The sequence below is a fragment of the Pithys albifrons genome, chromosome 16, assembly GCF_047495875.1.
Source record: "Pithys albifrons albifrons isolate INPA30051 chromosome 16, PitAlb_v1, whole genome shotgun sequence".
NCBI classification, from domain to species: domain Eukaryota; kingdom Metazoa; phylum Chordata; class Aves; order Passeriformes; family Thamnophilidae; genus Pithys; species Pithys albifrons.
The window spans coordinates 2,063,768-2,090,928 of NC_092473.1; the positions used below are offsets into that span (position 1 = coordinate 2,063,768).

Consider the following 27,161-nt stretch of genomic DNA (forward strand, 5'->3'; position numbering starts at 1 on the left):
TTTTGGCAATAACATTTTTGTGTTGTGGGGGTGTTTAAGGAAGTGTGTAAGAAAACAAAGAGGAACCCTTTTTTTGGTGTGTGAGGTGTATCTGCCTCTTTGTATGTTTGTTTCAATCTAATCACATCCATAAATTACTTCTTTTAAAAAGCTGGAAAGTAGTTTTGTCTGACAATAAGGACAGGAAAAAAGACTAGGCTGGAGCCCCCCTGCTCTGGAGCCAGGCTGGGAGAGCTGGGGGAGTCACCTGGAGAAGAGAAGGCTCCAGGGAGACCTGAGAGCCCCTTCCAGTGCCTAAAGGGGCTCCAGGAGAGCTGGAGAGGGACTTGGGACAAGGGGTGAAGGGACAGGACAAGGGGCAATGGCTTCCCACTGCCAGAGGGCAGGGTTAGATGGGATATTGGGAAGGAATTGCTGGCTGTGAGGGTGGGCAGGCCCCGGCACAGGTGCCCAGAGAAGCTGTGGCTGCCCCATCCCTGGGAGTGTCCAAGGCCAGGTTGGACAGGGCTTGGAGCAACCTGGGCTGATGGGAGGTGGATGAGCTTTAATGTCCCTTCCCACCCAAACCATTCAATCCAGTAAACAGAGGGCAGATGTGAAAAAGTAGGAGTGAAGGGACACAGATTCTGCCCCTTGTTCTAACATGGCCCCCCTGCATGACTAGAACAGTCATCTCACCCACTTCTGAAATAACATCACTATCCAACAGTAATGGAACTTCCAAAAAGAATGGGATTTTTTTTCCAGTGTTTTTGCAAATCACATTGTGACACCTGGATGGAAATAAGTGCAGTGTTATTACTCTAATATTGTCTGCCTTTTAGAGAACTTAGTACTGTGCTTGAGGTCAGAAGGGCAAAAGAAACTTTGCCTTCAGTGGCTTCTGGAGGTTCAGCATTACTTCTGACTCCTAACACTTTTTTCCAGCAGGAAAAAGTAGGACCACAAAGTCCCATTTATTTCTCCTTCCCATTTTTTAGCTTCTGTATATTGCTTTTTATTATTTCTGTAAGATATTTAGCTACTCATCATCTCTGCAGTTTACATAGTGGCCTGCCTTAAATAAACGTTTTAAAAATCCAGAATAAGTGTATATATTCTGAATAAAAGATTTACAGCAGCAGTAGTAGTAGTAGTAGTAGTAGTAGTAGTAATAATAATAATAATACAATATTATAATATAATAATTAATTATAATTACTATATTAATTATTATATTAATTATTACTATAATTCTTAATAATATAATAATAATAATAATAATAATAATAATAATAATAATAATAATAATAATAATACAGCTGTTTTCTGTGCTGGCAAAGGGAATAAGAAAGAGGACATCTGTGTAAGTGAGCCAAGAGCACAGGGAAAAACTCCCAACACGAAATACAGCTCAGTGGGAGTAAGAAATTGTTATGGGTTTAACAAGGTGTAGGCCTAAATTTAGGCTTTAGATTTCAGAGTAAGCCTGAGACTATCAGCTGACTTGAGCTGGGCTGGGCCAGCTGACAGCTGACCTCTGGCATTCCATACCATATTCCCACGTCATCTCAAAATACAAAAGCCAGTGTGGGAGTGGCTTGGGCAGTTCCTCCAAGCTGTGGTCCCACAGGAGGGGTGGGAAGACCAGGCCCAGCACCCCTTCCCACCATGTTATCTTGGGCAAGTAAAATGTTTGTTCTTAATCTTTCTCTCTGCTTGGGTGTGTCTCTCTAGGGATTAAGTTCTCTGGAGTGATTTGTAACTCAAATAGTAAGATTTGTGTTCAATGGGGAGTTATGTTTTGTTATTTCTAACTTGTGTAAGTGTGTGTGATATTGTAGTTTTCTTTTAATTTTTCCCTTTCTGTATAAATATGTATAATTAGTTTAAGTTTAAACCTGTTTTGAGTTTCCAAATTTTTTCCTTTCTCCCTTTTCTCAGCGACAGGGGGAGGGAGGCTCTGACTCTGCATTGGGCAGTTGGCATTTTAACAGCTCAACCCCAGACAGAAATTTAAATCAGAGAGCAGATTGACACCTAACACTGAGCCCCCATTCAGGGCAGTCTTTGCATGAATCATTCTGCCCAAACAGGAATTCAAGCACACATCCAGCACACCACAACAGGGATGGAAAGGCTGTACAGATGCTGAGTCTGTAAACACTGAGGTGCCCATGGCATCCTGGCACTGCAGAAGTTGGTGAGGCCACACCTTGAGTGTTGTGTTCAGTTCTGGGCCCCTCAGTTCAGGAAAGAGATTGAGGGGCTGGAGCAGGGCCAGAGAAGAGCAATGAGGCTGGAGAAGGGACTGGATGTGGCACTGAGTGTCCTCTTAAACACCTCCAGGGATGGAGAATCCACCATGTCTTGATCCAACCCTACTGGGATCACCAGCCCAGGGCACAGAGTGCCCTGGGCTGGTGATCCCAGTAGGGTTGGATCAAGGGTTGGATTTGATGATCTCAGAGGTCTCTTCCAACCCAACTGAGAAGAGCAACGAGGCTGGAGAAGGGACTGGAGCACAAGTGCTGTGGGGAGAGGCTGAGGGAGCTGGGGGTGTTCAGCCTGGAGAAGAGGAGGCTCAGAGGTGACCTCAGCACTGTCTGGAACTGCCTGAAGGGAAGTTCTGACCAGGTGGGGGTTGGTCTCTTCTCCCAGGCACTCAGCAATAGGACAAGGGGGCACGATGGGCTCAAGCTCTGCCAGGGGAAATTGAAGTTGGAGAGCAGAAAGAAATTCTTTGCAGAGAGAGTGCTCAGGCATTGGAATGGGCTGCCCAGAGAGGGGGTGGATTCCCCATCCCTGGAGGTTTTTAAACGCAGATTGGCCGTGGCACTGAGTGCCATGATCTGGTAAAGGGACTGGAGTTGGACCAAGGGTTGGACTTGTTGAACTTGGAGGTCTTTTCCAACCCAACTGATTCTACAATTCTATGATTCAAGAGAGTAACTCTCTGAACTAAGTGTCCCATTGTGCTCGCAGGTTTTGTGCTGGTGATCGGCTTGGTGACGTTCTACCGCATCGGGCCCTACAGCAGCCTGTCCTGGTCCTGCTACCTGAACATTGGGGCGTGCCTGCTGGCCACGCTGGCAGCTGCCATCCTCATCTGGAACATCCTGCACCGGCGCGAGGACTGCATGGCCCCGCGCGTCATCGTCATCAGCCGCACGCTCAGCGCGCGCTTCCGCCGCGGGCTGGACAACGACTACGTGGAGTCCCCGTGCTGAGAGGGAGCTCTGCGAAGGGGAGAGGTCTCCAGGGGGGGCTGCTTTGGAGTGGTCTTCTATAAATATATGCTATAATTTAAAACTAAGGGTTGGAAAACATCACAACGCTCGCTCTTGTGGCCAGAGGCCCCTCGATTATTATTTGGATGGGCTCCATCTATATATATATATATATGTATAAAACACATAATGTTATATATATTATATTATATTGCCCTCTCCCTCTGCTGTACAGCACAGAATGTTGGGTTGTCAGAGTGCTGACAGGGCATCACAGCTGCATGGCAGCAGGGTCAGCTGGACAAGACACTGAGTGTGCAATGAGAACACAGGAAAGGGAACCCAGCACGTTTTCTCTGTCTGCATCAAGTTCTCCTGCTCCCTAATAATAAAGTAAAAGGTATTGGACACCAGTGACAATAGCTTTGGAGTTAACAGGCAATCTGAGAAAGCAGAAAACTCACTATAGAACAAGTCATGGCTTTAACAGCTGTTTAAATTCATGGCTGTCTAGTCCTTCCATCCACCTCTCCACATGGAATGGATTCCCACCAGCTGTAACACCTGCAACCAGCCCAGGCACAGCCCTGAGAGGAAGAAGTAAAAGCAACTCTAACTATTTCTATGTAAAGAAAGGGAATGCAGAAAAACCAAGTTGCATTTTTTTAGACTTGTATCCTGAGACAAAGGTTTGGGTTTGTCCTGTGTGCAAACAGACATTAAAGATGAGAAGGGTACGCAGCTAGAACATGCTGAAACATCTACTGCAGTGTTACACTGAGGGCAAATATCTACAGGAGGCCACCTGGACTCCCTAATAATCAGATATGATTAACTTACAATGTTGGGAACTATTATTAAAAATAGGTATTTCTGCCAGAATTGGTTTCTTTTCTTCTCACCAGCTCTAACATTTGCTGTGCCATGAGAGTGCTCTGGCAGGACACCAGCTCTGCCCAGTGACCCCTGGAGGGACATAACACAGGGAGGGCTGGAGAGCAGGCTTGCCCCTCAGGCACCCAAACTGGAAAATATATAGGACTTCAGCATGAGATTTAAAAACCACCTGCCTGCTAACTTAGTAATAGCAATGAAGGGAAAAATTCACACCTTTGGAATTAGGCCTGGTGTTTATAAGCCTCATCCAGAGAACCACATGGGCTCACAAAAGTCACATGCATGTAATTTTCAGGAAGAAAACTAACAAATCAAAAACTACGATGCAGGAATACTTGGGATACAGGAACCTTAGGCAATGACAGGTGTTCTAAAAGCTCTCAGGATGCTGCTCTGAGCACAGTGATAGGTTTGAGGGACCACGAGCTGTGAATGTTACAAATCCCTTAGGACTGTTGTGTTGCTCCCAGCTGAGTACTTTGCTCTGCTTCTTTCTCACTATTTCCACACTCTGTTAAAATGTGATCATCAAGCTGGCTCTTGAGTTCTGTTCTGCCCTCACTTTGGATGTGATAAGAAACTCAACCTCGACTGCTGCTCTGCACCAGGTTCCCAGTGAGCCTCTCTGTGCAGAGCCTGATGCACCGCTCTAGACTATCAGGGGAAACACCACAAGGCTGACAAAGAGTTTCTTCTAGCAGTAGGTTTGTAAAAACCAACTAAAAATAGTATTCGCTTGCCTGAGTTGCTTTCTGGGGAAAAAAAAAGGATTCCAGAAATAATATGCTATGACTAAATGCAAGATTTTTTAAAATTAAATATTGTGGAGTATTTAAGAGACATTATATTATTTCTCCTAATATTGCAATATCCATATTATAATAATGTACATTTAAATTTAAAAATCAGCTATGTGGGTGGTAAATCTGTAATACTCAGTATTACTGTGATTATTTTAGATGTATAAATAAAGTTGTGAATGTTCCATTTTCTTCTAGTGATGCTGTGAGATTTTTGCCATTCAGGCACAAAGAAGGTTGCTGGTTATCAGTTACTCTTTTCTCACAGAACTTGCAATGTCTTGTAGACAAAGAGTATGCAGAGAATGCTTTGAAATGTCTGTAAGATAAATATGTTTCATCTTGTTCAAAGTGAAAGGGAGAATGAAATCAGAGAGGGAAAAGGAATGGAGAATTTAGAAGGACCAACACTTCACACAAACTTCTAACAAAAATAAACTGCACCCATAAAGAAACACATGCAAATAGTTGTGATACCTTTTTATCAGCTTGATGGATTTGAAGGCCTCATCCATGTCTCCAGCAGTGAGGTAGAAGCTGAAGTTCAGCATGGCATCCTGGGTGCTCTTATCACAGTCCTCCAGGCCAGTGAAATCCCTCAGGGGTCTCCTGGCCACCATCTGAGAGAGCAGTGCTGAGCCAGACTCTGGTGCCTCCTCCTCGGCTTCTCCCAGCTACAAGCAGAAGGTTGGCATTTAGGGGTGGAGCAGGTTGAAACTTACTCCTTTGTACATGTAATTAAGCACATTATTCCCACTACAGTCCAGACTTTTTAATTCTCCAGGACCACAATCAATAGTGACAATAGTTGAGAGGTTTAAGAAGTTCCTAGAAAATGCCCCAAAATATAGAATGTCATAGAAGAGATTTGCATATTGCAATGACCAACCACAGCACCAGGGATCACTGGAGATTGGTGTAACACCTCAGAGGGGCAACCTCCTATTACTAGAGTTGTTGTTATTATCATTATTATTGTTATGATTATTATTATTATCATCATCATCATCATTATCACTACTACTATAATAGCAACTATGGAGTCCCCAGATTTTTTAATATTTCAGAGGAGCATTTCTCCAGGTTCAGTCTGTTCTCAAACATTAGTTTGCTGTTCTGAAAGTTCACTATCCAGACCCAGTTCTTCTATCCTTGCCTTCATGTGAAGCTTATGAATACTGAAGCTTAGGTTGAAACTCCAGCAGTCCTGAAGCTTCAGGGACACTTTCACCAGTCACTGACAGGCAGCTCAAAGCAATTCAATCATCATTCAGAAAAAGAATAAAGTCTCAATTCTCCATGTGAAATGATCTGTCTGGAGGGTAACAGGGAAACTTTCCCAAGCCAAGCACAGTGGAAGGTCCTCTGAGTCATGAAGGACACCAAATTCCACACACACTCTGCCTCAATAGTATAGTTAGATGAGAGAACTAAATATAATAGCATTGTATTATCATATAATGGAAGACTTAGATAGAGTAAAAGACAGAAATCAAAAGTGCAAATGTGTTTGACTAGAACTTGGGGAATTTCTGAAGCCAGGACAGTAAAGGCATTATAGTGAATAAGGAAAAACCCTGGAATTAAACTGGGTTAAAACAGGCCTGTTGAGTCAGCTCAGTTTGCTGTATTTAAAGCAGACTCTGCTCATACACTAAATAGGCTTCCCAAATGACTTAAGTGATTTAGTCACAAAGAGAACACAAGCTACCAAGGAAGAAAATGGAAACAGGAGAGAAGTTGGAGCAGAGGATGAAGGAAGAGGAGCAAAAGAATGCAGATACTTACAGGTTTATAGACACATCCCCGCCGGAAACACAACTAATGGCAGCAATAATCCACACAGAGTTAAAACAAACAAAAGAAAGACATAATATCAAAGTAAAATAGCATGAGATGTTGGGGAAGTGTTAAAAGAAAGATTGGAAAAGGTAGCATATCACATTTGACCTTTTAAATTAAGGAAAAAAGGAAAGTAAAACAGACAACTCTAAAAACTCGATCTGCACAGGAAGGGTGACAACAGGCAGAGCTTTGAAGGAACAAATTGCTGCCTTGGAGCTGAACATGATAAGTAAAGAAACATCTAGATACATTCTCTCTATTTAACACTGCTCTTCAACTACATGAAATTAGGTTTGCATGACCCAACTGGCCTTATTCAGAAGATTTAGAGGATTAGAACATTAATTTCCTGCAGATTTTACAAAACTAAATGCCTCAGTAGAATAAACAGCTTCTGTTCCACTCCCCTACAAGACAGGAACAGAGCAAATCATCACCCTAAGAGGCATCAGGAACCTCAGGTCAGAGTGTCACCAGAAACCAACCTGTAAGTACAGGCTGCAGCTCTCCTGATATGCATGGAATCATGCAGGGTATTATTGACCTGAGCTGCAAACAATTTTGGACTGAAATTCAAGTTAAAGAAGTTCAAACCTGCACTCCTGGCATTGGCAGCACACAGGCATTTATGTGGTGATGGTGCAAGATGACTATTCCTGCTCTGTTAGGTATTCTTGTGGATTAAGCTCCATTCCAACAAGGAAATGGGTTGCTTCTGCCACAGCTCCCAGGAAATGTCTCTTACAGCCTGCACAGAGCTCTCACACACACACAACCTGTACTTGCAATAGGCACAGTGAATAGATAAAGAACAATTTTTTCCCATCCCTGTTCCAGTTGCATTCCCTGGTAATTCCTGTTTCTCCTACACTTGTATGTCACTTTCAGTCTGCAATACCTGTTAAAAGCCAACTCACTACAAACTCCACAGTCCTGCCAAGTTCACCTGCATTAGACTTATCTTTATGTCATTTCTATATGAGATGCAGCCACTGACATTGGAGTTCCTCTATTTGCCCCAGACTCAGTTTGGTTAAATTGGATCCACAATCACAGAATCATTGAATGGATTGGGTTGGAAAAGACCTCCAAGATCATCAAGTCCAACCCTTGGTCCAACTCCAGTCCCTTTACCAGATCATGGCACTCAGTGCCACGGCCAAGCTCAGCTGAAAAACCTCTCTGGGCAGCCCATTCCAATGCCTGAGCACTCTCTCTGCAAAGAATTTCTTTCTGATCTCCAACTTCAATTTCCCCTGGCAGAGCTTGAGCCCATCATGCCCCCTTGTCCTATTGCTGAGTGCCTGGGAGAAGAGACCAACCCCCACCTGGCCAGAACTTCCCTTCAGGGAGTTCTAGACAGGGATGATCCCCCTGGGAAGGGAAGGAACTGTTAAAGATCACCCCACCTTTTTTGCAAAGTAATAATGTGGCACTTCCATGCCCAGCAGAACCTCATAGGATGAAGGCAGTGGAAAGCTGTCCTGCAGCAAAAGGCCATGCTCTTCAGTGCTGAAGAATGATATAATCCAAACATTCATCTGGAAAAGGAAGCACAGCATTGTTTGGTTTTCATGCTGCAATATCCTTCTTTCTTTTTGTTTTCATTTTCCATATTCACTTGGCAGAAGCTCCCCTTGAAAATAATGTGACATATCCATCCACACACACAGCTGTAGGGGAGGGAGGGCCACAGATTCCTCCTCCTGGGGGCAGCCAGAGACTCTCTGCCCCTGCCCAAGGACCCCCAGCTCTGCCTGCACAGCCAGAGAGAGAAATCCCTGCCCAGGGACCCCCAGCTCTGCCTGTACAGCCAGAGAGAGAAATCCCTGCCCAGGGACCCCCAGCTCTGCCTGCACAGCCAGAGAGAGAAACTCCTGCCCAGGGACCCCCAGCTCTGCCTGCACAGCCAGAGAGAGAAACCCCTGCCCAGGGACCCCCAGCTCTGCCTGCACAGCCAGAGAGAGAAACTCCTGCCCAGGGACCCCCAGCTCTGCCTGCACAGCCAGAGAGAGAAATCCCTGCCCAGGGACCCCCAGCTCTGCCTGCACAGCCAGAGAGAGAAACCCCTGCCCAGGGACCCCCAGCTCTGCCTGCACAGCCAGAGAGAGAAATCCCTGCCCAGGGACCCCCAGCTCTGCCTGCACAGCCAGAGAGAGAAATCCCTGCCCAGGGACCCCCAGCTCTGCCTGCACAGCCAGAGAGAGAAATCCCTGCCCAGGGACCCCCAGCTCTGCCTGCACAGCCAGAGAGAGAAACCCCTGCCCGCTGATGCTTCAGGAGCCTCCCTGGCACAGCTGGCTCAGGGCAAAGAACCACAAGCACAGACTGGTTTGGGTTGCAAGGGACCCTAAACCTCACCCAGTGCCACCTCCTGCCATGGGCAGGGACACCTCCCACCAGCCCAGGGTGCTCCAAGCCCTGTCCAACCTGGCCTTGGACACTTCCAGGGATGGGGCAGCCACAGCTGTTTTCAACCTTTTTTTTCTTCAATGTTATATTTTTCCTATTACAAGTTCAGTAGTTCACTGATTGCTCTGAGACCCCAGGGAATAGTTCCTGAAATACTGACCTGACTCAAGTCAAAATAACACATTTGTTTCCAACAAAAGTTATCAGACTTCTCATTTCTTAAAGCATAAGCACAGAGTAAAAAGTTCTGTTGAATAAGGGGCAAAAAATAAGTGGCATTTCTTTTATATATTTTTTCAACTTTATGTAGAACCCAAACATTTTTAAGTTTGAGGAATATTAGGTTAAAGTGTCCTCTGGCTACAAGATCTTAGCCAGGCCTTTTGAGACATCCCTATGACCCTGAGATCAGCTCAGTTGGTTAAAACTTGGCTGTAATAATGCCAAGGTCATGGGTTCAATCCCCTGTGTGGGCCATTGACTTAAGAGTTGGACTCGATGGTCCTTGTGGGTCCTTCCAGCTCAGAATAGTCTGTATGAGTGTGATCCTCATGATCTAAGGTCATCTCAACCAACAAAATACATAAAGAGCTTGTTATCTCTAATTTTAAGACATTTAATTAAAATAATGCACAAATCAAAATTTGAGACCACCACGGACATTTCAAATCCATGGAATGTTCATGCAGGACAGGCAGCTCTGTAGAGACAGAGAGGGAAGGACCACTGCAAGCACAGCAGCAAAGGAGGAGGGGAAGCACTGTTGGTGTAATGAAAGAAATCTTTGATTAGATCATTTCTGATCAATAAAAAATGAATTTTTTTTCTAATGTAAAAAAGACCATAACAGATAATTTGGGAAGTCTCATAAAAATGTACAATGTGTGTCCAGAAAAGCAGAAGGTGGGAAGAGCATATTTCTCTATTCACCTTAGCAGTAGGATCCCTGTTATTCCAACAAATTCATTCTTGCTTCTATAGGTGGACTCAAGACATAAAATCATCACTTTTTAAAGTTACAAATTTCCAGATTATCAATCCACTCAATAATATCACCTGAAAAACTGTGGTCCTGACACAACTTGCACTATGGCCATCCCCAAAACTCCAGCAGAGACAAAGAAATCCCCCTTTTTTCCTCTTTACTGTGTGCAAGGTGGGGCCAAATCAGAGAGCTGCCCTACAGAGCCTGAAGCACAGACACCAAACAGGGGGTTTCACCACCCATTTTTGTACCAGACAATGTGTACAACCCACTCCCACATCCTTAATGAAGGGTTTGTTACTTGGACAGGGAGAACTCCACGTGAAGTAAGATAAAACAAATAAAAAAGACCCTACTGTGCCCTCGGTCTGGTTTTTCCTCTGGTCTGAAGACTGGGCTCCTGTTTCAGGAATTGCTTCACATACAAAAAGCCTTGGTTCACTCTGGTCCCAGAAATGGCAGGCAGGGATGTGATTGTGCAACTGTGGATACTCCACCACAGACCTACCAAGAGATAAGAAGAAATGTTGAAAGGGAGACAAAGATAACTCCAGGCCATTCAGTGCAGGGTGGAAACAAAGCAAAGCCAAGGGACTTTCTCAGGTGATGCTGCTCTTCATTCTCTGCATTACAGCATTGACCACACACATATTGCCACCTCCTGACTCCTCACACAACACTCTGCTTTGGTCTGTGTCCACTGCCCATAAAGCCTTCCCACAGAAACTGCCACAAACACCCACAGGCACCCAAAACCTGCCCCTCCTGAGACTGCAGGTCCTACAGAAACACTTGAACATCCCTCAAAACACTCAGCTCAGGGACTGCTGCTGGTGCAGGTGCTGTGGTGCAGGGGCTGCCTCAGCTCTGCCTCAGAATGATGGAATCTCTGCAGCTGGAAAGCCCTCTAAAATCAAGTCCAACCACCAAGCAGCACCACCACCCAGTTCACCACAAAACCACATCCCCAGGTGACACATCCACACATTTCTGGAGCACTTCCAGGGATGGTGCCTGCACCACTGCCCTGGGCAGCTGTGCCAGTGCCTGAGAACTCTTTCTCTGCAGAAATTTGCCCCAATATCCAAGCTAAACCTTCCCTGGCACAACTTGAGACCTCTTGATTGTTACCTGGGAGAAGACACCAACCCCCAGCTCTTGTGAAGGATTCCAAGGCACTGTGGAACAGCACATGAAAGACAAGGACAATCCCTGCAGCCTCAGGAATGCCACTCTCTGGCTGCAGCTGAAATAATAACACCTGCCTGCCTCCTTTGGGCATTTCAATACTAGTGCCAGCCACATCACAACTCCAGACACACAGAATCACAGTAGGGCTTAGTATTCTTCTGAAAAAACACAGAATATTGAGAGGTGCCACATTTTTAAAAAGAGAAAGCCAAGACATCATCGTAATATTTTCTCATTTGTTGTCACCACTGAAGGGTGGACTTTGTGGGGAGAATTGGAGTAGGGCTGGAAGGCAAATTAAAAGAGAGATTCAAAGAGGTGAAGAAAAACCCAAAGTCCTTTGCCTGCCACAGAACTCAAAATAAATAACTTGCAAACTGAAAAGCAGTGTTTGTGTAAAAAGCCTGGGAGTGTTTAGATTTTGCTTCAGGAAGAAGGAAAGAGAAGCAAAAGAGGCAGAGATTATTACAACTTTCTGGTGAGTTCACCCACTCTGATTTGGGGATGCTCTAAAATGAAGCCCAGCTAAACGGATTGTTCACACCGACACCACTGAGCACTCACCCAGCAGGGAACCAGCAGTGCTGCCTTGGCACGGCCCCTGTTGGGCTACACAACACACTGCACTTGGAAAGCACCTCCTCACCACTCAGGACTTCACTGCTGCACAACTGACCAGACAAAACGACCCAAATTTGCACTGACAAGCTCGGTAGTTTCTTCCAGTTTTCAGTGCTAAGATGACTAATTCCTGTTTTTATTTTTTTGCTTGTAACACCCATAGTAGAAAGTTGCCAAAAAAGCAATCCACCTATTCCAATGCTGGTTTTCCTGAAGAAAAATAAAGTCAGAAAATTACTGTAAAACCAGATGGGAATTTGGAATTTGTACCCTAACTTTCCACTGTACTTCCACAAGAATTCCTGCTTCAGTGCTTTGTGCTGCTAGGATTTCCAGCATTGCATTCCCCACAGAACAGTTGCATGAACACAAAGGTGTCAGCTCCAAACCAGACATTTCATGACTTTTATCCATAAAAAATGATCCTTTATTGCACTTAAAAATATTTTTTTCCAACAAGGACCTTCAGAATGTCCTGTTTCCAGTTCCTATCATGGAAACTCTTCAAGGAAGAGCAGCTTTCCAAGTTTTTTTCTTTAAGATTTAGATCCTAATTCCAGTCATGTAATACCTCTGCACATACCCCTCCATGCTCAGTCACCCTCCCTCAGAGGTCTCTTGAGCCAGATGTGGCTTCCACATAGCCAATAACTCTCCCTGCATTTCCCTTCCATGAATTTGCCCAATACCTCCACGAGCTCTTCCTCAGAATCTCTAACTCCATTTTGCTCCTTAGCTCAGCTGCAGGTTGGCTGAAGAATCACCTCCTCCTGCTTATGCTGAGTTTGCTTTCTGGTCCCTTCCTTTGGCACTCCCTGGCTCCTGTTATTGCAGCAGACAGGGGTGCAGGCTGATGGACACACAGTGCACCAGCTTTCCTTAGTTCTCTAGAAATAAAATCATTAAATTCATACAAATTCCTACAGAAGAGAGAGGAATGTCGGTATCAAAGTGTGCTTGTCTTCACAGGGCAGATTCCCACCTGAAACCCACCACTAATGCTCCTTGAAATGAAAGCTCCTTACTTGCCAATGCCTTGTCCAGCAGGAAGCTTCTCTCCACCATCTCCCTGTTCAGCCTTGAAATCAAAGAGGGTAATTTTGTCCATTTCAACATCATAGAAACAGATCTTGGAGTCAACGTTCCCATCTGCCTACAAGAAGGGAAAACAAAAGGTTCCTGAAGCATTCAGTCACTAAAAGAGAGGTTTGAAATGCAGAATCACAGAATATTCTGGGGCATAGGGAACCCACAATCACAGAATCATGGAATGGATTGGGTTGGAAAAGACCTCCCAGATCATCAAGTCCAACCCTTGGTCCAACTCCAGTCCCTTTACCAGATCATGGCACTCAGTGCCACGGCCAAGCTCACTTTAAAAACCTCCAGGGATGGGGAATCCACCCCCTCTCTGGGCAGCCCATTCCAATGCCTGAGCACTCTCTCTGCAAACAAGTTTTTTCTGATCTCCAACTTCAATTTCTCCTGGCAGAGCTTGAGCCCATCGTGCCCCCTTGTCCTTGTCCCCCTTGTATGTTCACCTCATCTGCTTCATACTCTCAGCTTTCCTTACTGGTAATCACAACAGGACATTCTTAAGAAGAAATATCAGAAAACTTCTGGCTGTTTTTCCATTCCAGTAAGTCATTTTTGGATTTTTTTGGAATGCCACAAAGCAGCTTTCTTAAGTAAAATATTCCTTCCTTTTCTGGGTTGTTCTCACCAAAAGCCTTAACAGACCTTAATTTTAGTGTTTAGCCACACGTTGGGACACGACACTTCATGACATGCCTCAATCCACTGCATGGAGCACGGAGGTTGATTTCTGGGCAGTGACTCTGGTGTCCTCAGCAATGCTGGGCTGTCCCAGAGTGTGAGCAGGGCAGGTCTGTCAAAGGGTTTCTTCAGGGAATTTTTCTCTCCCTACTAGTACAAAGTTTTTGGGAGTTGAAGTGCCGAAACTGAGAACAAAGGAGTGCTTGATGGGTGAGGCAGAGGTGAGAAACACACCCCCAGCACCTGGGAGGGGGAGAGGCTTTTCCTGGGTGCTGCTTCACTTCCTTTTGGGCAGCTGCTGGGGAAAGCCACTGTTTGCTGAGCTGGAGAGAGCTCCTCCTGGCTCTGCTCTTTGCCTTCCCCCTCCATCTCTGGGCACCCTGAGCACCAGAGAGACAGAGGAGAGAGAGGAGGGTCTCAGCTGCTTCGGGACACACTACAGACCTTTTTCTGGAGACCGACTTTGACTGCAAGATTTCTGGGAATTACCACCACTCCTCAACTCCCAGTGTTTCCTTCTTTTGACCAAAGGACAAAAAGAGAGATATAATCTGCACTTCCCCCATGGGAAAGGCTCCATCCTGCACCACATGAGTCACACACCCTCCCCTTATCTCTGCCTTGCTGGGAAAAGACCTGATAATTCACCTCACAGCCAGATGAGGTGTGCCACTGACACTGTCCATAAATATAACTGCACCAGGAGGAGCCTACAGTTTTTGAGGGTTGTTTGGGGTTTTTTTTTGGTGCTGGGGGAGTAGTTTGCTCTGGTCTGTTTATAGTTCGTTCTATCTATCTATCTATCTATCTATCTATCTGTCTGTCTGTCTGTCTGTCTGTCTGTCTATCTATCTATCTGTCTGTCTATCTATCTATCTATCTATCTATCTATCTATCTACCTACCTATCTACCTACCTACCTACCTATAGTAGTTAAGAACAGTTATCCTTCTTATATCCATTTTCTAATAAAAGGGTTTTTTTTAAATTCAATAAGGGGTGGCATGTTTATTGAGGAGGAATCCTCTCCTCTGGTAAACATTTTGGTTTCCCTCAAGCTAAGACAAGGTCCTGGGGTGAGGGAGGAGCTCACCTCACCTTGCTGATGAGGATGCTGACTCTGCTGCCGTTGGCATTGACCCTGACGGACGCGATGCCCCCGTGGCCGGGGAGCAGCTGGGAGAAGTCCTTGCTGTTGCAGTGCACTTTGGCCTCCCTGTGGGAGGGAAAAAGCTTCAATCACATGGTGGTAATACCCATCAGCCAAAACATTTTGCAAATATGGGTCAGAGTTTTAAAAACCAACTATTTCCACTGCATGACTAAAGTAAACAATAAATAACAGCAGAGGAAAAGGGACACCACACACAGATCAAGTGAATGCCATTTATTACACACTGCACACGGTTTATAGAGGGTTAAAGCTCCATTCTATTGGCTAAATTGAACCTCACACCATCTAACTGCAAATCCCAATTGGTTATAATGCATATCTCACAAGTCCAATGTTTTGATGAACTCATCCTGACTGTTTTCTGAAACACCTCCAGTGTGCTGTGAGAAACCTGAGGAGTTCTCAAGAGAAACCTGCAGTGAGTTGCTGAGAACTCTTGGGAAGTGAACCCTCCTCCAACCACCTGCAGCAGCTGCAGCCTTGTTTATTCTTAGCTGCTTTCAGTCTCACAGGGTCTTATAGAGATCTGAATTGCTCACCCTTGATTTTTCTGTACCTACACATGACTCCCCTGCCCCAGGCTCCAGCTCCCTCTCCAGGGCACTGCTGCCACTGCCTTTCTTTCAGCAGTAAGTTAGTGGACACTCTTTGCTCAGTGAATCAACAAGAATGAACTCCAATGTTCCTACAGGATTCCCAAAACAGGGCTATACAGCAAGAACAGCTGACCAGAATTCTGAATTCAGAGCCTGCTTTTCCTGCAGAAGTCAATTGAACAGTACTGTGAGTGCTGAACAGAGCCCATCACACAAAAGTTCTGTTATGGAAAGCACACTGTGCTGCAGGAGTGCAGAAATGTCACTGGTGGGGAGTATTTATGTATTTTCTTATCTCAGTCTTAATGCTGGAATAGATAGAACCCAGCAATTAGACATCAACCAAGACAAATCTCATGAAACAAAAGAAAGGGACAGAAAGAAGTGACAGTAATTCAAAGTGACAGTAATTCAAAGTGACAGCAATTCAGACCTATAACGCAATCCCATGAAATAAAAAACTTCAATTCTGTAAAAATAACACTCTTGGGTTACATGTTTAGACCTCTCACTCATTCTAGGCCAGCTATAATGCTTTGGAATTAAAGAGCTCTATACTGTCATCATTTGGGAAAGGGGTATTTTCAGTGCCAAACACAGAAATTTCACACAACATGCAGGAGTGAAGCTACTTTTTCTCATTATCAAACATCATAATCCAAAATCTGTGCTCGTTACAACCTGCCCAAATCCAATAACCTTCCCACTGTGTCCAGGTGGAATTGGTGAGATCCCAACCCAGGTAGTTTCTAGTGGGTAACTAACTAGACTCCAGCATTCCTCTGGTAGCAGCATGCAAGGAAGAACAGAATCTGCTTCACTCTTCAGGTGTTTCAGCTTTTCAAGATTACATTTGTTATTAGCAGCTAAATTTTTGAACTGAGGGTCATGTCAGTACGTGTCTTTTTCATGTTTGTCAGAATGGGAGCACAGTAAAGTTTGAATAAAGTCAGGCAAACTTCTTTCTTAACCCAAAGAGGAGAAAAAATAGAGTGTTCAGTTATGGGTTCATTTTCTCCATGGATTCACTGAAACAAGTTTGCTGATTTATGATGAGATATGAAGTTTCTGTACTTCAACTCTTCTGAGATTAAATTCTGGTTTAAGTTATCAGAGGAAACATGGGACATCCTTGTCTTGATCTTCCATGAGTTCTCCAGCCACTTTTAAATCCACACAAATAGGCCTCATGGTATCCTTTTTTTAAAATACTACTCATCACCATCATCATTCCATGACTTGCCTAATTATTCCATAGCTCTTCCCTTGCTTTGGAAATAGGCCATCAGCTCACACAGGCTGCATGTATTGTCTCAAGATTCAAAGAGACTGTTGCTTTTCATCAGATCAAAACCAACTGAAGATCCTCCATAAAATGTATGCTCAACTACTAACAGATTATTTTAAAAGCCTTATTGATACCTGCGTGAGAGATCAAAGATTTTCAAGTGAGCCAGATCAGTTCCCACAGCCAGGAAATTCCCACAGACATCCAGGAGACATGGATTGCCCTCTGCTTCAGAGAACACCAGCAGCTGCTTCACTGTGCCCTGGAGGAAACATGTAACACCAGGTGTGGGTGGCCACAGACTCACCAGAGGGGACTTCATCACCAAGTTAAGCCACAACCTGCTGAACTCCTGTGTTGGACAAATCACTTCCAGCAAACTGGAGAAACCACACACACACACAGTCCCTACTAAAGCAATCTGTGTTTCAGGTATGTCTAAAGCCTTAAAAACAGGCTAAATTTAAAGGCATCCTTCTGCAATCATAGAATCAATTGGGGTGGAAAAGACCTCTGAGATCATCAAGTCCAACCCTTGGTCCAACTCCAGTCCCTTTACCAGATCATGGCACTCAGTGCCACGGCCAAGCTCAGTTTAAAAACCTCCAGGGATGGGGAATCCACCCCCTCTCTGGGCAGCCCATTCCAATGCCTGAGCACTCTCTCTGCAAAGAATTTCTTTCTGATCTCCAACTTCAATTTCCCCTGGCAGAGCTTGAGCCCATCGTGCCCCCTTGTCCTATTGCTGAGTGCCTGGGAGAAGAGACCAACCCCCACCTGGCCAGAACTTCCCTTCAGGGAGTTATAATTTCCTCTTCAATAACAAAACCTTTTCCAACTTAGAGGGACACAGAAATACAGGTCCCTGAAGGTCTTTAAATATACAGCTGGAAAAATAAATGCATTATATTTATGTGATGAATCACACCCATTCCAAAACACAACATTTATTTCCTAACTAAAATGAGGTATCATAAAACTCTGATAATTAGATTTCTCTTTTTGATTCTCATGGACTAACAGAGGCTGCGAAGGTTCAGCAAAAGATTTTGCAGAATACACAAAATGTGCAGGGGGTCTTTTTCATTATCTTTTAAGAATATTCAGTCTGTTCATCTTCCTGTCAGGAATATACACACACATATTCAACCTGCATGCAATTTTGATCCTGTTAAAGTCTGTAAATGTGGTGCACTAGTGTTCAAAGTGACACTTTTTGAAGAACACAGAATGTCAAAGATCTTTCTGCTGATATACTCAATAAATTTTTTCTATGACAAAGATAGAGTTAAAAGATCTAGGAAAATCATTTGCTTAACTTTTAAGCTCTAGCACTAATCTTGGAAAACAGTAAGGGATATTTGCCCCTTCATGGTTCCATCAGCCCTTACCTGCCAGGTGCGGACCTGAACCCGATACGGCTCCACCGTGTACAGATTTTCTCCATGGACACACAGAACTGGAGAGTCACAAAGGAAAGAGCCTGGAACAATCACAATAAAGCCATTATTACATGAAGCAAGTTCCATAGAAAGGAAAAACAAATCATTGAAAGCACTCCATTTGCACTGTCTTGCACCAAATCCCTCTCTGTTGGTTTCCATGGATTCCCAAACTCCTTGATTGGCAGCCTTCTTTCCATCCTGCCACCACATCCAAAACCTGCAGCTCCCCCTGCAAACAGGGGTTTGCACACTCTCCATGGAGACAAGAGGCAGAGAAAGGGCAAAGAGTTGATATGGGAAGTGAAATAAAGGAAAAAGGCAAGTGCATTGTGAGGTTCTGGCAAGAGAATTCACTCCTTCCTTCATCCAATTGCAGCTGAAGAGGGACAACAGAATCTGTGGCTCTGCCAGAACTTCAGGAGTGGTGTAGGTTGTTGGGACTTTGGTGGTAATAATGCAATGATTCAGTGTGGAAAATTATAAATAAATGAGTAAATACAAACAAGATAAGGCACTTAGCAGAAAACACAAGACAGTCTCAGGATTCTGGACGAGATTGATGGAATTCTGAATCACTTATTTCTAAAGGCAGAAATATTTAGGGAGGATTAATAATATAAAAAACTAATTCACTTTACTTGGCTCTATATGCAGCAATTTATGGGACAACTTCTCCTGAGAGCTGCAACTAAAACTCCCCTTCCCAGTTCCTGTGTAAGCACCACGTAACCTCAGCTGGACTTTCTCCCAAGCAAAGAGGAAAAGCCTTCAACAGCCATTGACATTCCTATCTGTAAAGGCAACAGCAGCCACAGGTACAGAAAAAGAAAAAATTATGTTTTTGATTGATTGTTGGAATTATATACTTCAAAAAACATAAAAAGAAGCAGTTCTGTCCTCATACCATTTTTTGTGCAAGGCCCTATATAATGTAACTTAGCTGCATCAGAGAGAAGTTTGTTTTCTCAAGCCTTGAGGTTTTTTCCAGTCAAGAGGAAGGTGTCTCTGCCCATGGCAGGGGCTTTAAAGTCCCTTCCAACCAAAACTGTTCTGTGATTCTGTGATTACAATCCATCAGCTACCATGAATGAAGAGAACATACAGTTTTGGAGGAAAAGAACCATTCCAGCTCTGGTCAGTGTTTTAAGTCCTACCTGCACTTCTGAAGGTGTCTCCTGAGCTCTCAAAGACAGTCACTTGCTTCCCATTCCAGAATACTACAGCATCCTACAACAGACAGAACACCAAATGAATGTGTGCATTCAGCTCCTCTGCAAACATACCGGAATGCAGACCATAACAAGCAAGAACTGCCCCACCACTTACTCCACCATTTATGAGTTCCTCTGTACATTGGGGTGGAAGACTTTTGGCCCCAGCAGGCCCAGGGCAGTGACCCTTCCCCTGGACTCTGCCTTGGGGAGGCCACACCTTGAGTGTTGTGTTCAGTTCTGGGCCCCTCAGTTCAGGAAAGAGATTGAGGGGCTGGAGTGGGGCCAGAAAAGAGCAACGAGGCTGGGGAAGGGACTGAAGCACAAGTGCTGTGGGGAGAGGCTGAGGGAGCTGGGGGTGTTCAGCCTGGAGAAGAGGAGGCTCAGAGGTGACCTCAGCACTGTCTGGAACTGCCTGAAGGGAAGTTCTGGCCAGGTGGGGGTTGGTCTCTTCTCCCAGGCACTCAGCAATAGGACAAGGGGGCACGATGGGCTCAAGCTCTGCCAGGGGAAATTGAAGTTGGAGATCAGAAAGAAATTCTTTGCAGAGAGAGTGCTCAGGGATTGGAATGGGCTGCCCAGAGAGGGGGTGGATTCCCCATCCCTGGAGGTTTTTCAACTGAGCTTGGCCGTGGCACTGAGTGCCATGATCTGGTAAAGGGACTGGAGTTGGCCCAAGGGTTGGACTTGATGATCTCAGAGGTCTCTCCCAACCCAGCTGATTCTGTGATTCTATGAAGTTCTACAAATCCAGAAGTTCACTGGTTTCTGGTCAGCACCTACAGAATTCCTGAGTCCTTGTGCTATCTGAAAAACCAGCTCCACCACAGCACCATTGCTACTGCCACAACATTTCCATAACAGATTAAGTTGACTATCAAAGAAGCTTAAAGACTTAGAGAGTTTGGCTTCCACACACCTAACCAGGCAACTGATTAAGGAAATAAATTAAAAGAAAACCAACAATGGACCTTAGTAGCGAAGACTCCGTTGGCATTTATCTCGACACGGAGGCTGTGGGTGGTGCCTGTGCTGAAGGAGGTCACGTTGAAGAGGTTGGGGGACACCTGCACCACAGCCACCTGCTGGTGGAAATGCGCAGACAGGGCCTGTTCGCTGAGGATCACCACGGAGCTGAGGCTGTTCACGGCCAGCAGGTGTTTGCGGGAGCCCCACTGTGCACAGGGGGGAGAGAAAACACACTGGTCAGTTCATCTGTGCTCCTGAACAGTCCCAGCAGTGCCCCAGGGAGAGGACATGGGGAGGGACATAAACGAATGCTAAGTAAGCATTTTTATATATTCATGAAATCAAAACACAACTATAGGCAATGACTAGGGATTGTTACAGCCTCAGAACATTGTGCTTGTTACCCAGCTATTCAGACTCCCTTAGTGTAAGCAGAGGAGCTGGGTTTTAAATTAAAACCAGTTTTTTAAGATAAGATCTACTGTAGCATTCGACTTACAATATCTGGAATGGAAAAAGTCCTGTCAGAAGTGGACTTGTGAAGAAAATGAAGAAGCTGACTCTAATGCCTTAAAAACTGAGGGGTTTAATGTTGTTTAAATGTACAAAATGGTTTCTATTGTTCCTTTTGCCAAGTCACTGCTTCTGCTTCCCAAAATCCTTGAGATAACTGTTATCTCACACCTGAGGAAGGTCTGGAAGGAAGTTATGAAAAGTGTTCTGGTTGGATGTTATCTACCCCTTTCTATTGGTTGTCAGCCCTTTATTCCTACTGGCACAGAGCCAAATCCCCTTTGCTTACCATTGGTAGATTTAGGATTCCTCTAAAACCTTTATAAACCCTCACCCTTGAGCAATAAACTCTCTCTCTTTTGTCCCTCTCCCGTGGTCTCTGTGTGGGTCCTTGTGGGCTCCCTGGGGGCCACGTGGTGGGGAATGGCAGGGGGAGCAGAACCCTCTGGGTAATGGACCTGGAGAACCCCAGCCAACCATTGCAATGTACTTCTAAGGTACCTCACACTTACAGCTGCAAGAGAGCATCATGTATTTAAAGGGTTTATAACTCTGTGGGGTGTGAAAGTAAGGTGCATGAATAGTTTCTTTTGGACTACCTGTTGTGATCTAGGAATGGTATTCTCCAATCTAGTGTTCCCACTGAAACACTCCAAACCATGTGCTGCTCACTCACTCCCCCCTCATCCTCCTCTTCCCTGCAGCAGGGCTGGAGAGGAGAATTGGAGGCACAAAAGGTCAAGATGGGTTGAGATAACAGCAATTTACTGGAAACAGCAAAGAGATAAGAACAGTACCAGTGACAATATTAATGACAAAAGTGCACCAGAGAGAGGCAACTGCAAAATGATCACCAAGGAGTCTGACCAGACCTCACCACACCAGCCCAGACCAGAAGGAAGCTGAGATGGTACAGAATAACCTCAGGGTCCTGGTCAAGCCTCTCCTGCCTCCTGCCTACTGTCCTGGCCATAACCAGGACATTCTAGCATTCTTTTCTGCAGCTCTGACAGCCCTTCCCAGCAGTGCAGCTCAAACCCCCTAGCAAAGCAAGCTAAAGACATGCCTAAATAAAGGGCTCAAAAGCACACTTCTCCCCCTCTCCTGGAAGAATCTCCATGTTCCAGCTCCCTCTTTTTCAGTTATTTCTATGAAGGTTATAGAACCATAGAATCATAGAAATACTAAGGTTGGAAAAGACCTCTAAGATCAAGTCCAACTGTCAGCTCAGCACCACCACCAAGTTCACCACTAAACCACGTCCTCAAGGGTCACATCCACATGTCTTTTGAACCCTTCCAGGGATGGTGACTCCACCACTGTCCTGGGCAGCTGTGCCAGTGCATGACCACCCTTTCAGTGAGGAAATTTTCCCCAATATCCAATCTAAACCTTCTCTGGCACAACTTGAGGCCATTTCCCCTTGTCCTGTTCCTGTTCCCTGGAGCACAGTCCGACCCCCTCCAGTTCCCCCCTCCTGGCAGGGATTGCAGAGACTGAGAAGGTCCCCCCAAGCCTCCTTTTCTCCAGGCTGAGCCCTCCCAGCTCCCTCAGCTGCTCTTCATCACACTTGTGCCCCAGACCCTTCCCAGGCTGAATTGCTCTTCTCTGGACACACATAGAATGATCTAAGAAATAAAGCTATTTTGCATAGGGAGGGGGGGGGTGTTTTTCTTTTTAAAGACCCTTAGTTATAATTAAGGGGATACTCTGCTTCAGAACAGCTGAGCTAGAGAATATTTCCCACCCCCACTCTTTTGGAAGCCATCAAATTGAGTTGGATAAAGAAGAGGCTCACATGGAGTCCAGTGAAGTTATTGCTGCCCTTTGACCTCACCCTGGTGTACAGCTTCAGTTCTGAGCTTTTCATGGTAAAACAGGAAAAGGCTTTTATAGGATTTACCAAAAGATTCAACATGTAACCATTTTTTAAATCTTTTAGAAAACATTTTTTGAAATGCAGGGATTACAAGGGTTGAGTAACTTTTTAAGTTAGTGACTGAGTTTTTCTAGTAACATCTCTTTGAAGACACCCCACAGAGCCCCCCTGCCCTCGCACCACCCTGCAGCTCCTCAGCCCTGCACAGGCCCATCCCCAACAGTCACACCCTGTGCCCCAGAGCATCATCCAAACCCTCCTGGAGCTCTGGCAGCCTTGGGGCTGTGCCCACTGCCCTGGGGGAAGAGCCTTTTCCTGAGATCCAACCTAACCCTGCCCTGGCACAGCTCCAGCCATTCCCTGGGTGCTGTCCCTGCCCTGGCACAGCTCCAGCCACTGCCTGGGTGCTGTCCCTGCCCTGGCACAGCTCCAGCCATTCCCTGGGTGCTGTCCCTGCCCTGGCACAGCTCCAGCCATTCCCTGGGTGCTGTCCCTGCCCTGGCACAGCTCCAGCCATTCCCTGGGTGCTGTCCCTGCCCTGGCACAGCTCCAGCCATTCCCTGGGTGCTGTCCCTGCCCTGGCACAGCTCCAGCCATTCCCTGGGTGCTGTCCCTGCCCTGACACAGCTCCAGCCATTCCCTGGGTGCTGTCCCTGCCCTGGCACAGCTCCAGCCATTCCCTGGGTGCTGTCCCTGCCCTGGCACAGCTCCAGCCATTCCCTGGGTGCTGTCCCTGCCCTGGCACAGCTCCAGCCATTCCCTGGGTGCTGTCCCTGCCCTGACACAGCTCCAGCCATTCCCTGGGTGCTGTCCCTGCCCTGACACAGCTCCAGCCATTCCCTGGGTGCTGTCCCTGCCCTGACACAGCTCCAGCCATTCCCTGGGTGCTGTCCCTGGTCCCACAGGGCAGAGCTCAGTGCCTGCCCCTCCTCTGCCCCTCTTGAGGAAGTTGGACCTGCACTGAGGTCTCCCCTCAGTCTCCTCTTGTGCAGCTGAACACCCCAAGTGCCCTCAGTGTCCTCACACGCTGCTCCTCCAGGCCCTGAACCATCTTCATTGCCCTCCTTACAATAAAAACAATCTCAAGTTTCCATAACTAAAGACAGCTTGATGAGATCAAGCCACTGTGATTGTTGACAATTGTTTGGCACTGCTTTTGTTTGTGCTCCCAAACATTGGGAACAAGGTGCTATTTCTGGACAGTGCTCCATATCCTGTTATCTGGAAAAGGCTTGAATGGGCAAACTGACACAAACACCTCCATCTCTTCCCTTCCCTCAGCTTATGAGCAGATGTATGAGATACTCATGGCACACACAATTTCCTACATCCTGCACCTTTTGTTACTGAAGCATGTTCATAAAACACTTGGATTCTCTATTTTGGCTGCACTTCTGGCCCAGCTTTGTAAGAGGACTGTGTTACAGACACGTCCTTGATACCATTGCTCGTGAAATACTGTCCAGTTTTATGTGAAAACAGATTACTAACAAATATAAAACTACTTTATCTTGAAAGGCATCAGATACATTTGTTTGATTTCCTCTCCTTATGAAAAATAATGGGGATTGTTTTCACTTATGAACCCAGCAACAGAATGATATAAACTGTAACACAAACACTCAAAAATCAAAAAAACTTAATAATATGGTATAAAACCCCAACAACCAAAAATGCTGGAGAACTTAAAGCACAGGCTTTGTCTTTTAGTAGAATGGTGGTGAAAAAAGCTCTGTGTTATTACAAAACCTTTTAAATTTAAATTTATGATTGTTGCACTCCACATTTCTCTCCTGCATATATCAAAATGCTGTTAGGTATAGAATGGCAAAGTTTAAGCTCACTGTGACAAATGAAAATACTTCAAATAAATAAAAATGCTGCACCCTGACACTTAGCAGATTATGGGTTAAAATATATTATCATGCCTTCAGCATTAAAACCAGTGTAAATAGCAGTAGAGATGTCTTAAAGCATTTGGTTTGCAAATTTGTAAGAGAAAATTTATTACTCCCACCTAGTCTGATACTATCACACATTATAAAATTATCTGCCAAACAAGAAATATTTTTCTGAAGAAAAAGCAGCTGAAAACATCATTTTATGTGTAAAAACATAACATTCCCTTGTATATGGCACATCTTCTCACCAAAGAATATTTGGTTGCAAACACATTGTTTTATTTTTACAACTACCAGTAAGAACAGATTTTACATTGACAAATTGACAAAAAGAAGAAAACCATTGATGAATAAAGCGTGCATTTAGTCAGCTTTTCTTGCTTGCTATTTTAATAAATTTATGGAAAACTGATATTCCTGACAATCTTTCTTTTTCCAGAAGATGACTTGAGGGTGCTGAATCCAAAGGGTTTGTCAATGAGACACATGATGGAGACACCAGCTACAAACAGGGAGTATTTCTGCCCATTTCCATTCTAAAAGTTGTTTAATTTTCATGTCTGAGGGAGGACCAGCCCCTGCTAAGACACGTTTCTGGAGTTATACCATTTGATTCCACCACTACCACAGAATCACAGACTGGTCTGAGCTGGAAGGGACCCACGAGGACCACTGAGTCCAACTCTTCAGTCAATGGCCCACACGGGATTGAACCCATGACCTTGGTGTTATTACAGCCAAGTTTGAGCCAACTGAGCTGGTCTCAGACTCGTATCTGTATGAGAGTGATCGTGCTCATGTTTCACAAGAATTCATCCAATGGTTGTGAAGTCCCACTGACATTCAGGCAGGCTCTTTCCTTCCTTACCTGTATCTGAGTGACATTTCCTTCCAGTTCAGTGGCTGCCTGGAACTTCCACTTCTCCTTCCCCTCCACAGCCTGTGTGCTCTGCTCGGCCCCTGCTGTTTTCCTCCACATTGCCACTCTCCCTCTGCTCGTTCCAGCTGCCAAGAGACCTGCCATGCACAGACACCTCAACCTCAGCAAAACAAACCCACACCATGCAGTGTAACAGGCAGCCAATCCAGTGCTCAGGTACTGTGGTACTTTTAGCCAGGCCTCAAATTAGCAGTCTCAGAGAACTGACATAGATCAGGAGAGACAGGGATCACCTGACTAAGTAACCAGAGAAATATTTCATACCAGATGACACAAACCTGAGATATCAATACAGGAGTGGGAGGTGTTCACTCAGTTCCATCACGGCTGAAGAACAGGCAGGACACGCAGTTGCTGCCCTGCTGTCTGGGCCCTGCTGCTGCTGCTGCTATTTGCATTTTGTTTGAATTCAGGGAAGTAGAAACATTTTGTTGTTACACTTTCTGTTTCTTGCTGGGTGTTTTCTGGAGGGCTTATAGATCCAGAGTGATGGAATCTCTTTTCAATGGGGAGTGGGGAGTTATTTCTTGTTATTTCTAACTTGTGTGTGCTATATTGTAGTTTCTCTTAATTTTCTCTTTTCTGTATAAATATATATAGTTAGTTTAAGCATAAACCTGGTTTGAGGGGTTTCTTTTTCCTTTCCTCCCTTTTCTCAGTGCAGGGAGGGAAGCTTTGACTCTCTATTGGGCAGTTGGCATTTTGCCAGCTCAACCCAAGTCAGGTACTGAGAATGCAACTTGTAGCAGAATCACTTCTTGCCTCTCTGCAAACCAGTATCCTAGTCCTGGACTGCGGAACCTTTCCAGAGAAACAATGGGAGAAGTTCCACGTGGCAAGGTGCACTTTCTAAGCTACCAGATGAACTTATTCTTTAAATGCACCAATGTCTTCATTTTAACCATTTCTTAGAATTCAGAACCAGAGAAGATCCTGAGCTGGAAGGGACCCACAATGATCAAGGAACTCAGCTCCTGGCCCTGCAGAGACATCCCAACAATCCCACCCTGTCTCTGTCCCGTTGTCCAAACGTTCCTTGAGCTCTATCAGCCTTGGGGGAGTGACCCTGCCCTGGGCAGCCTGTTCAGTGCCCACCACCCTCCTGGTGAGGAACCTTTTCCTAACATCAAATTTAACCCTCCCCTGACACAGCTCCAGCTCTTCCCCGGATCCTGTCAGTGGTCACACAGAGCAGAGACTGGAGCTGCCCCTCCATGCCCCTCGTGGGGAAGCTGCAGACTCTGATGAGGACTGACCTCAGCCTCCTCTTGTCCAGCTGAACAAACCAAGTACCCTCAGCTGCTCCTCATATTCACAGACTCACAGACTATTCTGAGCTGGAAGGGACCCACAAGGATCATCGAGTCCAACTCTTAAATCAATGGCCCACACAGGGGATTGAACCCATGACCTTGGCATTATTACAGCCAAGTTTGAACCAACTGAGCTAATGGCTTGTGTTTATTTTTGAACAGCTGTTTCTGTAGTCACCATGGGCAGCACTGGAAA

The 27,161-nt window shown here is 45.4% G+C and overlaps 2 protein-coding genes across 3 annotated transcripts in view; one reads left to right on the top strand and one right to left on the bottom strand.

Moving 5' to 3' along the window:
• TMEM204 (transmembrane protein 204) overlaps window positions 1-5,093 on the top strand; it is a 39,305-nt gene extending 34,212 nt beyond the window's left edge. Inside the window, exon 3 of the mRNA XM_071571525.1 lies at window positions 2,965-5,093. Coding sequence (XP_071427626.1) covers window positions 2,965-3,209 — 245 coding nt within the window. The 3' untranslated portion in view covers window positions 3,210-5,093. The remainder of the gene's footprint in view (window positions 1-2,964) is intronic.
• Window positions 1-27,161, bottom strand: part of IFT140 (intraflagellar transport 140) — a 98,712-nt gene that overhangs the window by 52,944 nt on the left and 18,607 nt on the right. For both annotated transcript variants that reach the window (XM_071571523.1, XM_071571524.1), the window contains exons 9-18: window positions 25,581-25,729; window positions 20,422-20,625; window positions 19,394-19,466; window positions 18,186-18,277; window positions 16,929-17,056; window positions 14,835-14,952; window positions 12,986-13,113; window positions 10,505-10,652; window positions 8,161-8,292; window positions 5,384-5,580 (exon numbers count right to left, since the gene is read on the bottom strand). In XM_071571523.1, coding sequence (XP_071427624.1) covers window positions 5,384-5,580; window positions 8,161-8,292; window positions 10,505-10,652; window positions 12,986-13,113; window positions 14,835-14,952; window positions 16,929-17,056; window positions 18,186-18,277; window positions 19,394-19,466; window positions 20,422-20,625; window positions 25,581-25,729 — 1,369 coding nt within the window. The remainder of the gene's footprint in view (window positions 1-5,383; window positions 5,581-8,160; window positions 8,293-10,504; window positions 10,653-12,985; window positions 13,114-14,834; window positions 14,953-16,928; window positions 17,057-18,185; window positions 18,278-19,393; window positions 19,467-20,421; window positions 20,626-25,580; window positions 25,730-27,161) is intronic.